This window comes from Colius striatus, chromosome 3 (assembly GCF_028858725.1).
Source record: "Colius striatus isolate bColStr4 chromosome 3, bColStr4.1.hap1, whole genome shotgun sequence".
Classification (NCBI taxonomy): domain Eukaryota; kingdom Metazoa; phylum Chordata; class Aves; order Coliiformes; family Coliidae; genus Colius; species Colius striatus.
In genome coordinates, this window is record NC_084761.1 from 2,897,713 (window position 1) to 2,913,337 (window position 15,625).

General features: G+C 46.0%; 1 protein-coding gene and 1 long non-coding RNA gene across 19 annotated transcripts in view; one reads left to right on the plus strand and one right to left on the minus strand.

The window, feature by feature from the left end:
* The first annotated feature begins 1,859 nt into the window (after positions 1-1,859).
* The window catches only part of NPRL3 (NPR3 like, GATOR1 complex subunit), an 82,937-nt gene continuing 69,171 nt past the window's right edge, over positions 1,860-15,625 (plus strand). For 8 of the 17 annotated variants that reach the window (XR_009818540.1, XR_009818537.1, XR_009818538.1 and 5 more), the window contains exons 1-4: positions 1,860-2,052; positions 3,615-3,684; positions 8,880-8,918; positions 12,662-12,791. Coding sequence is in view for 8 of the 17 variants with exons in the window: in XM_061994224.1 (XP_061850208.1) it covers positions 1,935-2,052; positions 3,615-3,684; positions 8,880-8,918; positions 12,662-12,791 (357 nt within the window). In the remaining 9 variants the exon portion in view is untranslated. The other 9 variants (XM_061994227.1, XM_061994235.1, XM_061994226.1 and 6 more) reach the window with 9 other exon arrangements.
* Positions 3,423-10,822, minus strand: LOC133625235 (uncharacterized). Of its 2 annotated transcripts, none has more exons than XR_009818542.1 (3): positions 10,727-10,822; positions 6,218-7,364; positions 3,423-3,798 (listed from the first exon to the last, which is right to left on the minus strand). It is a non-coding gene; the product is annotated as an uncharacterized LOC133625235 (long non-coding RNA). The 2 variants fall into 2 exon arrangements; XR_009818541.1 differs by lacking the exon at positions 3,423-3,798 and adding an exon at positions 4,548-4,616.

The following is a 15,625-nucleotide window of genomic DNA, read 5'->3' on the forward strand; positions in this document are numbered from 1 at the left end:
AATAAAGCAATCAAATACAGAAGAATTTGCACGTAAACCCCAGGACATCCTCTAATAGAATTGCTGATAGTTTCTGATCTCTGTTAAATGCAACATAAGACGAAGGCACCCAGACAGCTGCCAGGGGAAAAACGTTACCGTTACACATCCAGAGGCAAGAGTAAATGTACAGGAGCCACAAGGCAGGTTGTATGAGTGCTGTAGAACACCCCGAGATCACACAGTGAACGTGAGAAATGAGGTGTTGTGAAATGAAGCTTGTGCCTTCCCACGAGCTCAGGGAGCTGAGAGGCCCGAGTCCCACAGCCTGGCTCCTGCGGGCACTCTGTAATGGCTCACCCACGGCAGGGGTGACGAGCCCTCGCTGCTGTCTGCCACCAGCTTTTAGTAAAGTTCTGGAGATGTTGGGACTGAACTGGCTGGAAAGCTACAAAACAACCCACCATACACTGGCTGGGTTATGGGGCTGAGCTGGGGGTGCTGGGGACACTGCTTGAGCTGGGAGGTGCTGGCTGTGGACACTGGAATAAACTGGGAGCACGTGGAACAGGGTTGAGTGGGGTGTGTGTGTGAAGTGCTGGTCTGAACTGGGAGCACTGGTGTGATTGAGGGGAGTGCAGAGGGTGTGCAAGGTGTGCGAGGTCCAGGTCTGAACTGGGAGCACTGGTGTGATTGAGGGGAGTGCAGAGGGTGCGTGAGGTGCTGGTCTGAACTGGGAGCACTGGTGTGATTGAGGGGAGTGCAGAGGGTGTGTGAGGTGCAGGTCTGAACTGGGAGCACTGGTGTGATTGAGGGGAGTGCAGAGGGTGGATGAGGTGCAGGTCTGAACTGGCAGCACTGGTGTGACTGAGGGGAGAGCAGAGGGTGCGTGAGGTGCTGGTCTGAACTGGCAGCACTGGTGTGACTGAGGGGAGTGCAGAGGGTGTGTGAGGTGCTGGTCTGAACTGGGAGCACTGGTGTGATTGAGGGGAGAGCAGAGGGTGCGTGAGGTGCTGGTCTGAACTGGCAGCACTGGTGTGACTGAAGGGACAGCACAAGGTGTGTGAGGTGCTGGTCTGAACTGGGAGCACTGGTGTGACTGAGGGGACAGCACAGGGTGCGTGAGGTGCTGGTCTGAACTGGGAGCACTGGTGTGACTGAGGGGAGAGCAGAGGGTGCGTGAGGTGCTGGTCTGAACTGGGAGCACTGGTGTGACTGAGGGGACAGCACAGGGTGCGTGAGGTGCTGGTCTGAACTGGGAGCACTGGTGTGACTGAGGGGAGAGCAGAGGGTGCGTGAGGTGCAGGTCTGAACTGGCAGCACTGGTGTGACTGAGGGGACAGCACAGGGTGCGTGAGGTGCTGGTCTGAACTGGGAGCACTGGTGTGATTGAGGGGAGAGCAGAGGGTGCGTGAGGTGCTGGTCTGAACTGTAAGCACTGGTGTGACTGAGGGGGGAGCAGAGGGAGCGCGAGGTGCTGAACTGGGAGCACTGGTGTGATTGAGGGGACAGCAGAGGGTGCGTGAGGTGCTGGTCTGAACTGGGAGCACTGGTGTGACTGAGGGGAGAGCAGAGGGTGCGTGAGGTGCTGGTCTGAACTGGGAGCACTGGTGTGACTGAAGGGACAGCACAAGGTGTGCGAGGTGCTGGTATGAACTGGGAGCACAAGGCTACGCTGGGAGCGCGCTGTGGGGGTGCGAGCTGCTGGGCTGCACCGGACTGTGAGGCGCTGGGGGCCGCCGCGCTGTGCCCGCAGCCGGGAAGCCGCGGCTCCAGCCTCGGCCGCGGTCCCTGTCCCTGTCCCCGCCGCGGCAGCTCCGCCCCGCCGGCAGCCGAGGCCGCGGGCCGGGCTCGGGCTCCGGGCGGAAGCGGAAGCCGGAGCCGGCAGCGGCGGGCAGCCTTCCTGCGGGCCGTGCGTGGCTGCGCCGTGCCGTGCCGTGCCGTGCCGCGCCGGTATGGGCGAGAGCACCAGCCCCATCAGCGTTATCCTGGTGAGCTCGGGCAGCCGCGGCAACAAGCTGCTCTTCCGCTTCCCCTTCCAGCGCGGCGCCGAGCACCCCGCCGCACAGGCCAGTAAGTGCGCGACGCCTCGGGGCCCGGCCCGGCCCGGCCCAGCCGAGGGGCAGCGGCTGCCCCGCGCCCACGGGAGCCTCCGCCGGGACCCGCTGCCGCCCGTGGGCCTGGCAGCCCCCTGCCCCCCGTGGGGACCTGGTGTCCCACGCAGCCCCCTCACACCTCTCGTGGGGCCTGGCACACCCCACACACCTGACATACTCCATGAGGCTTGGTACCCCTCACACACCTACTCCCCCGTGTCCTGGCACCCCTCACACACCTCATACCCTCCGTGGGGCTCTGGCAGCCCTCATGCACCTTCTACATCCCACTGTCCTGGCACCGCTCATACCTCTCACATGCCTCATACCCCACACTGCCCTGACACCCCTCACACCTCTTATATCCTCAGTGCTCCAGTCACCACTCACACACTTGGTACCTTGTATCCCCTGGTGCCCTGGCAACCCTCACACACACCCCTCTCACACCCCACGTGAGTTGCACCATGTCTGTGCCAGGTGTTACTGTCAGCCCGATGCCTCTTGCAGTTCCTGGAACAGCAGAAGCTGTGTGAGTTCTAAGAGCTGTAGGGGATGGAGGAGACAGGGTAGGAAGTGAAGGCACTCAGAGGGCATGCAGAAGACACTAATTGAGCTTTGAATGATAATAGGGAGAAACCAAGAGGTTTTAGTTCCTTGTGTTGAATAATGAGGTAGGGGAAGTTTTGTTTCTTCTGGAAAATAGGAACATGAGACCCATTCAGGTGCCAGTGGGCTGTTACAGAGCCAGTGTTGGTTGCAATTCTCTGACATTCCTGATCTGGGACAGTATCTGGGGCTGGACACAGCCATATGGGCAGCCAGGGTGTCTGTGGGGTTGGAGACAGGGTGGCTGCACCCACGGTACTGTGGGCAGGGTGACTGTCCCACCAGGCCTCCCATGGTGTGTGGCCTCAAAGTGCTGTAGTGATGAGGCTGTTTGGCTGGCATGTGTCACAAGAGGTTTAACACTTCTGTTTAGGTTGTGAGCCAGTTTTTACCAAGACAGAATCAGTTTCAAATCCCTTTATGTTTTTATAAGTGAAATCTGAAAATGTGGCTGGCTGCTTCCCTCCCACCCTGCTTTTTGTTAGTTCCCTCCCACTCCCACCTTGCTTGTTGTTGGCAAAGGATTTCAGTACCTGTGAACGCAGAAGGGGCTTCTAGAACATTATCATTGTCCTGAAACCTGAGCAATAATGAGGGATATAAATACACTGGTCAGAATCTTATTTTCTACTTTCTGTCCAACTGCCAGCTGCTGCCTGGCACTGGAGAAAAAAAGGTTGTTTCTCTGAATGTTTTGCTTTCTGCTCTTTATTCCCTGAAGGTGTAAAACTCTCTTATTTTTGATGTGGTTTTGACTGAGAATAGTAAAAACAAGTTCTACTACTTCAACCTGAAAAGGAAAGGTCTTTCTGCTTTTACTAGTCCTTTTTTTTAGATCTCTGTTATAGAATTCTCTCAGTGCACTTGTTTGAATGAACAATTTAAGGAGAATGTCCCTTGAAAAAGCTTGCTTTGTTCCTATTTTTGCAGATAAACCAAGGAGTCGATATGCTGTCAATAGCTCTGGTGACACCACAGAAGATCAAGATGGGGACTCCAGGTAGGGAAAAACATTTCTCCTTGCCTAAGAGTTTGCAACAGAGGAGAGATGCCCTCTTGCTCTCTTGCCTGCTAGTTTGGTAGGCAAATCCTCTTGGACTGTATAGGAGACAACCTGCCAAAAAAAAAAAGCTTTAATCCCAAGTGATGAGCAAATTAGTGCATAGTAATGAGGATTTTTCTCATGAGGGAATGCTACTGAATCTGTTGTTTAGTGACCAAGGTACAGGTCATGTATTTTGTGCTCACTACAGGGGCAATATTACTCTTTCAAAGCTAGGAGTATTAATACTTTGGCAAAAATCCACTTTTCTTTACCTGCCTACCTCTGGATATATTATTGATTTGCCTCAAATTCCTCCCTAGCTCATGTAATTGTCCTATGGAACTGCTGTGCACTAATGAATAACTCATTTTGTTTCTCCAGATATAGGCTGCCCTTGTGTCTGGGGAGGGAAATAGTAGCTCAAAAGGATGCTGAGACTTAAAGATAATTTTTCCCTTAGAGGAAACTAGCGGGTAACAAATGCACTGAAAGTAAGCAGTGTGTTTTTGAGCGTGCATGGATGCAGGAATGGACCTTCTAAGTAGTTTTTGTAGAGCACTGGAAATGTGCTGCATGGTTCTGGATTTTATCACTGCCTGACATTAGAGAAATCTGGGAAAGAGAAAGGGGTTTTGGACTAGTTTGGTTGCAGATCTTCATTGTGATATGTGGTTTAATCTCCAATATTAAGAGAATGGGGTAGTTGCTGCTCTTCTCTCATATAAAAGTAAAAAAAGAAGTGTTCCCTACCATTCTATGATTGTATGATTCTATGGTTCTATGATTTTCACTTACCCCAAAAGGAGAAATTGTGATCCCAGCCTTGTGAAATGTAAGCTTGTCCTTCACTTGGTGTCTGAGAATGGTTTAGCTGAAGTTAAAGTCACCTGTGACAATAGACATCACATTCCTATGTTTTTCTAGGAGTGGGGATTGTATGAAAACACATTTTACTTGGGGTCATTTGTATCTTTGCCTCTCCTGGTACCTTTGAAACCTTCAAACTCAGTGTTCTGTTGTGCCTGGTAAGTGGTGAACAGCCTTTCAGACTGCACTGTGGATGGCAGCGAGTGAGCGCATTGGGAGGGCTCAGTGCACACCTTTGGCTGTTATCTCAGGGATTTGGCTGGTTGCTGTTCAAATCCCTGGCTCTGGTATTTCCCTAGAGAGATTAAGGCGTTGTTGGAACGGTACCAGCTCCTGTCTGAGACTGATTCTTGTTGCCTCTGCCATTTTGGCAGGTTGGACCAAGCAGTTAATGTGGGGCTGCGTTCACTGGATCTTGCCTGTGGTGCTGAGTTAGTGTGATGAGGTATGTGGCTACTCCAGTGGTGTAGGAAAAGCTTTTATCATTTCAAATTCTGGTCAGATGAGGAAACTGCTGCTATTTTCCAGAAACTGACTCTAAGTAAGTTGAACGTGCTGATATATAACCTACATTAAACAAAGATGGAGATGATTTCATGGTATTAGCATCCAGAACTCTGGATTTGAAAGTTAGTTCTTAATCTCCTGGTCAGGTATTTGTTATTAAGCTTTTAGTGTTTAAAAGAATTTATGATTCCTTGACTGAGCTGAATGTAGAGTATCACAGCTCTGAAGTGTTGAATGAAAGAATATTGAGACAGAAGTGCCCCCCCTGTAGCTGACAGTAGCAGTACACATAAATCCATGCTGCAGTGTCTGCACTTCACTCTTAATAAAGTCAATATTTATAAGCCTTGTATCTGCTTTGATGAGATTGAGGTGTTAGCAGGCAGTCCCTTAATAATATCTCCTGTGGATCTCTCTGTAGCTGCCATGCAGGTGAAGGAGAAAAGAAAGAAAAGGAGTGTTTATGTTCAAAGTGTTGGTTCTGCTAGAAGGCCAGATATCAAGGTCCAGCACACTGTTTGTGCTGCTTACATGGCTGGGCATCTGCTCAGAAATTCAAAGTCTCTTTCAAAATTGGGTTTGCTTTGAGTTTGGTTATGGAAAAGCTTTTTCCCAGTACCAGTGTAATGTGTTGTAAGTCTACTGCATCCCATACAACTGAGGTAGCAGCTAAATGCATCCTTCCCTTCAGTGGGAGCAGCTAGTCAAAGAAACCCCTGATGCTCAGTATACTAAGTACTGTTAATTTATATTAGGCAAGATGAAGTTTGTTGGCAGAGGTAATGTCTTTCACTGGACCTGCTGATACAGGTGGAAAAAGTACAGAAGTTTTAGGTATGCAGGCCCTTCTTCCAGCACAAAACAACAACAAATGGTCTTCAAAACTGCATCCAACAGCTTGCTCAGGCTTCTGATTTGTATCAGGCTGTTTCAGCAGTAACAGAAGTTGATGTCTGTGAAACAGAAGGGATTCTAAGGGGAGAGTGGAGGCAGAAAGGTGCAGAAAGGAGACAGCAAGACGCATATGGTTTCTAAACTAGGAAAAGAAGGAGTTTAACTATCCTAAGCTGTAAAACCAGGGTTGTCATTGGGCCTGTGCAGTTTTTTTCCTTACCAATATTATGAATTCTTGCTCCTTGGGCTCCTGTTTGGAATGTGCTTTCTATGTTTACATTGAAAATCAGGCTGGAAAGACCAGGAATGGACCAGGAACAGTTTTCTTCTATGGTGCAGTGGTTCTCTTCTTAAAGCACTCAGTTCAGTAGCCCATGGACAGATTCCCTCAGCGTGAAGTCCAGTCTCTTTCCTGGTGGTGGTGATGTTCTGATTGGAGCTGTCATCGATGAAACTAACTCATTCAGTAGTTTCATGTTATTTCTGGAAGGCTTCTTCAAGGAAGAGTTGCCAAAAAGATTCCTTTAGATCACTGCACATCAGGAGCATCTGTGCATGTTTTTGGTGGCACAAATTGAGGCTCTAGGGCAGGCAGCCTGCTAGATTGAGCTGATGGTGTATGGCAAGTTTGGGTTTTCCCATGTTTTCATTATTCAGGAGTTATTTCAGGTTCTTCTTGTTGCTGCAGTAGTTCTTATAAGGGCTGGATCCATCCTTTTTTTTGGACTGGATAGCTGTCCTGACTTTACTAGCAATCTAGCACCAGTTGTATCCTAGATGAGGTTCACTATTGCTTTTTTTCCTAAGCTGTTGGAACCCAAATGGATGACTTTTGAGCTTGTCCTTTCTGGAGCAGTTGAGGTGTACTTATATCTTTGTGGCCTCAGAAAGGACAAAATTAGATCAGTTGAGGTGCCTTAGCTCTTTATTTCCACACAGCATGTCTGTATGCATAACTGCAGTTCTTTTAGACTCCCAATTTCCTCGTCACTGTTGTGCTTTTGGGGTTTTATAGACAATTGCAGCCTATTCCTGACAATCCTACCTGTAAGTTACTGATGTGTATTTGCTTGTATTAATTTCTACTGGATGGAGCTGTATGTTCAGTATATAGATTTTTTCTTCCTTTTAAAATCAAGTCAAGCAGCAAAAGTGATTGAGGTGTGTGGAGGTTGGCCACTCAACAAGAAGGTATTCAGAAGAGTCTGTCACTATCCAAACAAATTGCCTGTCAAGTGTCTCTCTTTGTTAGCTTCTTCTCAGCCTTTTATCATTTACTCTTCAAAAACATCCTTCAGTTTTTGAGTGCTTTACCAGTAATACCCTCACAGCTTATGGAAATGCCTGCCAGTCTTTTTTCCTTCCCCCTGAAAAAAGAAGTGAGGTAATTACTCATTTGAAGCCATAAGATAATGCTTTGTTACATTGGTTTGAATGGCATTTATAGTTTTTCTGAAGGTGGTATAGTCAGCAAGCAAAAATTCTAGTGAAAGTGCATGTACAGTAACATCTGTTCCACTAGACTTTGCATTTTTAGTAGCAAAACTGAGTAACTGAAGGAGGTTCAGCAAGTTTCCCAGCATTGACGTCATTAACTGGCCAAATGCTACTGCTATAAAAACCCCAAGTTACTGACAAACAAGGACTTGAATGTCCCTTTCTAACAAACAGTAGTTCTCCTGTGATAACATTTCTATATCCTCTGTCCCTCTTTCACTGGACTCCAGTGTTGTTCCTTGTATTTGTTCTGAAAGGCTTCCTTTCTGTGCTTTTCCATTCATCCATCCATCCCTTCAAACACCCTTCCTGTAATACCACCCCTTTGTATAGTTTTGGCATTTGGGATTGCTCCAGATTCCCTTTTGCACGTGACCAGTAGAAATCTGTTGTCTTTTAGATGAAATAATTGTTGGAGGTTTTCATTTTGTCTCTCCTTTCTAATGTGGACAGTCTAAAGCTTTTATCAGATTCATTTTTCATTATGTTTAGGAAATCTGTTTCAGAAGATAAGTCCTTTTTTCCTTGTTATTTGGGAAAAAAGGCAGTTGACTTAAAGTGAGAATGGGTGTTTGTGTCTCTGGGATAAAAGGGAGTACAGCTGCTAGCAGAGCCTTGCTCTCTACACCTGTTGTAAAGAAGATTTTCAGGTTCTTTACTTTCACAACTTTTTCAGCCTACTTTTCCCAAGTTGCTGTTTGTTGCCTGTGGCAGACAGAGATGGAGAATGACTTCATGCTTGTGCAGTGGCTCTGGACAGACTTGTACTATTGTTCAGATCCCTGAGGGGAGCAGCAGTGGCTCTGAGTGTGAGGCCCTTTACAGAACCTTGGCTGTACCTACAACAATAAATGTTTGGCATCCTCTTGTTCTAAGCCTTGTGGATATGGAAGCAGCAGAGCCGATTGTGGAAGAACTGTGAGGTCATTTGGGGCTGCAGAGTATATTCCTCTGGTGAAAACACTAGTAAATAGTCTAGAAAAGAAACTGAAGTTTAGAATCTGCTTTTAGGTCAGACTGCAACCTCTCCTGTTTTCTCCTAAGGTAAGCATGGATTGAAAAATATGGTGTAAAGACAGCTCCATAAATGCAATGTATTGTGGGGACATGTTTCAGCAGCCAGTGCTAAGCCAGAGGCCTGAACTGCCTCAGGCTGCTTGCTCTGTGGTGTTAATCTAAGCTTGCAATATACCCCCAGAATTTACCTGCCGTTGACTTTTGACTCTTCTCAGTAGTTATATTTCCTTTCCAGGAGTTTAACCTTTAACAGTTCATCCCAGTTTTTAATATAATCTCTTTTTTTTTTTTGTATCTTGTGTACTTGCCTCGTGTATTTTCTTTTGTTGTGTTTTTGTTTTGTGTTTATGGCCATGTTCCCATTTCAGAGACCAATGTCCTCTAACTGATGAGCAATTGGTTTCGGGGTAAGACCAAACGTTCTAAACAATCACCTTTGTCTAGAATGGCTTTCTTTTCTCACACATCCTTTTAATTGTGCTTTGTTTCTGGTTTCTATTTGACACCAAATGATAATTTTTACACCAAATGATAAGATAATTTTTACACCAAATGATAAGATAATTGTATGCTAAATCACAGTGTCTATAGGAAATATGTATTCCTAAAGGTTTTTGCTTGGATAATTACAGAGGTCCTGCTAACATTTCTGTGCTTCCCATAGTGTACCCAGAATGGGTGTGCTACTGGCCCTTCTGTGAACTGTTCCCAAGTGTGTCCTTCAAGAATGCAGCCAGTTTAGCCTTGGCATTGTAGTTATTCCAACAAGGAGCCCCCAAACAGATTGCTTTCTGATGAGCAATGACTTAAAAGTGCAGAGCAGGGAGTAAACTATTCAATCCCACAGTAACTATGGAGAGCTCTTCAGAGACCTGGTTTTGAGCAGCTGCTCTGGGTGCTTATTCTTGGTGTCCCACTAATAACAGAATCATTATGGTTGGAAAAGATGTTTAAGATCATCGAGTCCAACCAGTCACCTCACACTGCCAAGCCCATCATTAAACCATATTCCTCAGCTAGGCTGAGCTGTATCCTTCAACTAAGCTGAACTGGATGACTGCATTATATAACCCCTTTTGGAAGGTGTGGAGGGAAGAGTGCTTATCTCTGCCCAGGGCCTCAGAACTATGAAACTGCATCTCTAGTCCCTGCTTAACACAAAGATGCTCACCTAGATACTCAACTCCCATTCTAAGCTCCTTCAAAGAAAAAGTTCTTTATAAAACCCTTGCTTTGAGTTCCTGTAGCATACAGAAAGTTAGTATCCATTCTAGGGGGAAAAAATGACTTTGAGATTCTTTCCCCCTCCTTTTCTGTGTGCTAAAGCTGAAGTTTCCAGAAGAGGTACTTGTGAGAGCAGTCCATCTGTACTAGCATGGTTTGTATCATCCTGATGGGTGGGCTGCTGTTGCAGTTAGTGATGGGACTGGAATGATGTTGTAGGCAAATCAAAGCTTTTAGTTTCTTTGTATTTAGTTTCTGCCTGCTGAATTCCTTGGCATAGGAGAGATTTGCTTCTCTCTGGAAATCACAATGCTCAGACTAATCCCATAGAAGAAGCAGAGGCTGTTAGTGCCCAACTGTGACACCTAATCTGATGCTAACAAACTCGTGGGCTCTGATTAGTCAGTATTTTTAGGTGACCTTAATAGACCCCAGAGATTAGAAAATGAATATTTAAATATTTAAAGTAAAAGTGTTATTTTCTGAAACGAGATGAATTGAAATGATGGGATCTGCAGACCCTCAACCTCCCAGGCATTCTGAGGCCTAAGAAATGTATAAGTGAGGTAGAGTGTTGAGGGGAAAAAACGTAAGAAGCAGCAAACCAGCAAATCTAGGCTGTTAGATGAGGAGAACTGGGCTGGAGTCCAGGTCACTCCTGGGAGAGCCTGTGGTGATACCAGGTGTCTCTACCCATCAGGTAGCACCAGTGTAACCCATCACAGGGTTGTTTTTTCTGAGCGTGTCAGCTGGCTACAGTTGCAGTACTCTTCTAGGAAGAGAAGTCTCTGCTAGTGAGAAGATACCAAGGACTTTACAAAATCGAACTTTTCCTCCCCTCCTCCCCACAGAGCCACATACAAAGTAGGACAGAAAGAGGACTGCTGGTGTCATGAGCTCTCTTGGGGAGCTGCTGGGCAGTTCCGTTCAGCATCACATTTAACTCCTGAAAGATCTGATGATGTAATTCCTTGTAAAAGTCAAATCTTACCAGTGGTGAAAGTCAGCATAATGATCAGTTTTCCAGCTCCCAGGGTATCCTGGGGGAGGAGAGAGTAACTAATTTCTTATCAGCAAGCAGACATTTTCTAGTTTACCCTCCTTCTCCCTTCTCCCCCCCCAAACATATGCTCCTTTTGGGTCCATTGCTGCTACAGTCTTCCTGGCTCCATGACGAGCCTATTAATGAACACAGCTGAACAAGGCAAAAAGAGGGGGGAAAAGCTCACTGCTGTCATGGTGACTTTTTTCCCTTACTGCAAATGTCATCTCCAGGGACTGTCAGTCCAGGAGGTCCTGCTTGAGGAGACTTTGCCCTTTCTTCACAAACTGAGAGCTGTGCAGCACAGTGGCCCCAGGAGCCTCTGGCTAGTCTCTCTGCTTGCCCTCACCTATCTTTGGAACAGAGCAGCCAGGGATTTGGAAGTTTGTATACAGCTGCACCTTCTAGAAGCCAATTGTAAGCAGCGTGCTGTGGTCAGGATGAGCTGTTTGTACAAACACCAGGGGCTCTGACAGACTGTAAAGCCCCCGTGTTGTCCTTCATCTTCAATATATTTAGGTCTGATAAAAGAATTGCTCTCTGTCACATATGCAGATGGATGAACACAAAAGACCTGACTGTGTGCATTTCTCTTAATTTCAGTAGTACTCTATAACTCAGCTAACCAGGAACATGTCACATTAATTCCTTCTCTGGGCCTTGAGAGCTCACTTGTGGCCCAGAGATAAGGTGAGGGCAGCACACACCCAGGCCTGCCCTTTTCTCTGAGTGATACTGCCTTATCTGGGATACCTGCCTGGTGGAGGGGGATGGTCTGGCAGGGACACACATCCCTGAATGTAAATAAAGAAAAATGAAATAAACATTTTTGTTCTTATAAAAATGGTCTCATCAGAAACTGGTTTGAACTTCTTTGGTTAAATGGGAGCCTTGAAGAAATTAGATGAGGAGGGAACTCTGTAATATCAAACCCTCCTATTCTAGAGTAAGTTCCCTCCAGCAGCTAACTGAGGTCCTCTTCCCTGTGGGTTTGAGCTCCACTGTCTCAGGGGACACCCTGAGGAAAACAAGTATTTGCAGAGAGCAGACCAATGTTGCAAGGCCATCAGAAAGAGCACTTTCAGAATTCCTCCCTTGTCACAATGGATCCTTACCCATTTTTGCAGCAGGAGCTGGATTTACAAGGCAGTCTCCTTCTAGATACCTGCTCTCCTTTACTCACAGCTGCCTTCCTTCCACCACTGACCCAGAGCAATCCAAACCCCATGGTCAGCATTGGGAAGAGCCTGACCTGACATGAATTTGTCTCCATTTGGTTTGTCATATGAGAAAGCCCAGATGAAGGCAGGCAGCTCTCAGAAGGGTGCCAGTGGTCCATTGACCACAGGTTCACATCTCTCGAGTGAGTAACTTTGAGTCTCACTGATGAGGTTTGGGAAAGGAAGAACAAGCTTTGGTTTTATGTTTCTTCTAATTGAATCAGCTCTTTCTTGCCTTCCCCTCTGCAGTAATGGGTGGCTTAAAGATCTCTGTTGTGCTTAAGTGACAGGCTGTGTTGATACGTAGTTGCTTAGTAAGTTCATTAACCTGCAGCTAAATCCAGGCAATGGCTAACTTGAGCTGTTTTTGTATTTAAGCAAGCTGCATCTAATCTTTCCAATGTATTTTGCTGAGCATGTAATTAAATAAGCATGACCCTGCAGTCTTTGTTGTGAATGCTTCCTCTTTTATAATTGTGATGATCTAAGAGATGTAATTAAGGGCTTCTTAATTTAACATAATTGGTGGTACTCCAGGTACAGCAATTCAGATACAACTTCAAATACTTTAAAATCTTCCAAGTTAAATATATCTATGTTTGGAGGAACATTCTGGGAGCATGCTTTTTGAAAACTGTAATAACTTCCGTTTCTGCTCTTCAAGGTTTTCAGATGTCATCCTGGCAACAATTTTGGCTACCAAGTCAGATATGTGTGGCAAAAAGTTTGAACTGAAGATTGATAACGTTCGCTTCGTTGGCCATCCCACGTTGCTTCAGCATGCCCTGGGGCAGGTATGGTACCAGCTCCACTCTGGGGACCTGCCTTCTTTACAAACTGCCTGCCCTAGTTAGGACACTTAGAATTCAGAATGTGAGTGTTGGATTTTGATCCTGTTTTTGACTTCCTGATGCTCAAAGCTGTCTTTATTTCCAGGTAAATAGAGTGAGTGGTAAACTGAGGGAGCTGTGTCAGCGATTCACAGAAACCCCTTTCTGCTTACTGTAGAAAAGCAGTGTGGGTACAGAGAAGTAATGTTAAGCAGTCCATCTCAAAAAGCTGTTTCTCACCATGTTAGTTATTGCAAGTTAGCTCTTTAGCACCTCTAATTAATATGGCAGTTAAAAAAAGCCCACCCCAAACCTTCCCAAACACTAGCAGTCGTGTCAGCCTTGTTTGGCTTTTAACTCTTCCTGGTGATTCACCAGGCTCAACTGGAATAGGGATGATGTTGGAAGGTCTAAAATCTCCTTATGGACAAAGCCAAGCTGCTGTTTGCATTGAGACCTTGCTCCGTGGCCTGTGCTTTAGCAGCTTGGAGTGAAAGCAGTTGCCACTTAGTCTATGGGAAAGATCTTGCTTAAATCTAGGAAAGAATTCATATTCTTCTATATGCAAAATATCCCCTGTCCCATTCCTTGTTCCTGACAGACTGTAAGAATGAACTAGGCTTTGGTAATTTGTGAATCCAACACTCATCCCTGTCACTGGACTGCTTTGGTCTCAGTTTTCATCAAATTTACCAAGTCGTTCATTTTTTTCAGGAAAAAAAGATCTGCTTGCCAATTTCTATCTATAAGTTGAGGTGCAAACAGATTGTTGGCAACTGCTGCTTGATATTTAGAGGACCAGACTGCTTTAATCCAAGTGAGGAGCTGGCCTCAAGCATCAACAGATGCTAGTGTTCCATTTTGGAAACTCAATCGTGAGTCTCCAAGAAATGTGATGGAGGGTCACCAAGACTCAGTCCTCTCGTGTTTAAGGTGTTTTGGAAGACAGAAGTGACCTCAAGCTGGGCAAATACATCACCATCCTCAGACAAAGCAGTGGTGGACTGGGCCTTGGGTCCATAGAGGGACTCCAGGCAGGAGGAGGAGACAGGGCCAGGGCCAGGGCTGGAGAACGAGGGGCTGTCCTGTAGACACACTACCTAGGACAGCCTAGATGGAAAGTGCACCCAGGAGACAGGGCTGAACACACCTCCAAGCCTGGGGCTAACCCTAAATGGGGCTCCAGGGCCAAGCTTAAATCAAGATCCTGAGTCGGGAGCTAGGATGTGTGTGGGGATAACCTTAATGGTCAGGGTCATTAAGACCTTTTGGTGCCCTCAAGACCCTGGCAGCCTGTTCTCTCTCAGTATGACATTCCTTTATTTTGCTATTCACATTCAAAAGATACAACTTCCTAGTTGTTTAAGGTTGAGAACTGTGTTTGCATTGTTTCATCACACATTGTTATACATTCTCTCCACTTTCCAGTTGTGTCTTCATTACATGAAATCCCTTCATTTTTGATTTGTCTCTATAAAATGGCATTTGAGTACATAAAGTCATAAAGTGCTGTACTTTTTTGTTAGTTCTTGTAGGATCTTCTTTCTTGGGTGTGTCTTCTCACCCCGGTAGGCACCCTGGAACTTTCTAATGTCCATGACCTTCTAAAGGTGGCAGCCATCACTGCTAGTTCATTTGAACCTAAATCTGGGACTGTTTGGCAGTGAGGAGGAAGCTAGACTGAGCTCCTTTCCCATGGAGCAAAAGCAGTGACTGGAGTAACCTCACAACCTCTGCTTTGGATTTCTCCAGAGTTTATACTGCAGTAAGTTAATCCACAAGACAGCTCAGCAAGTTGTTACTCAGATGAAGACTCAGCAGCTACAAGAGGAGGAATGTTTAATCCTCTGTGCCAGACCCCTTTTGTGTAGCAGTATTCTGAATTTTTCAAATTCCTGCAGCTTTTCCTCTTCCAGCTTTGTCTTTCCTTCTTTTTTTCTGGACAAGAGGTGATATGAAATCTAGCCTGCATCTCAGTTGATGTTGATGGTGGTGGTTTCTTTGATTTTAAGGAAGGAACAGGCTCAATCCTAATGCTCAGAAATGCTTTTGAGTCGTCATTGAAGTTCACAAAACATCCTGGAACCTGTTACTCCAGAACAAATAAATTAGCTCTCCCACCCTCCTACCCCAGTCTTTTTGACAGAACTTCACCTACCCTTTAGAAAAAAACCAAAAATATGTAGAGCTGCTTTTAATTTCTGTCATTTTTAAGACCACTGCCTGGCAGGTTACAGCAATTTTCACTCAGACTGCTCAGCAGGAAGCTTTGGAGAGCTGCAGCAAGGTTTCTGGATTTTGTGCTCCATCTTGTGGCAACACTTGCTCCATTCAGGCCTGTTATTCTCAGATGTGCCAATTCAGCTTGCCTGCTTTGGTTTCCACTGTTCCTCCCCACCAGAAAGTCTGTACCTGCCATGGGGGTGCAGCTCTCTGCTGCAGAAAGAATAGGTGGGTGGGGCTGTAGAGATGTGTTTGAAATCCTGCAGGAAGGGAAAAATAAAACCTTTTCTTTTATACTGCTCCTCTAGAACTTACAGTGCTTTTTTGATAAAAGCAACAGTTGGTAACATGACACAATTAGCACAACTGTGCTGAGGAATTGATACCTCGGGTCCCTAATGATGCTAAAATGCAATAGTACAGACACCTAGGCAGATTGCTGTCTTCACTGACCTGCATTTCTATGGTCATGACCAAAATGCTTTGATGTTAGTCTTCACAGCTGCTCAGAAAAGACAATGCTGCAGAGTAATTCTGACGCTTCAAAAAAAGAGAAGAAATACCCATAGTTTTCT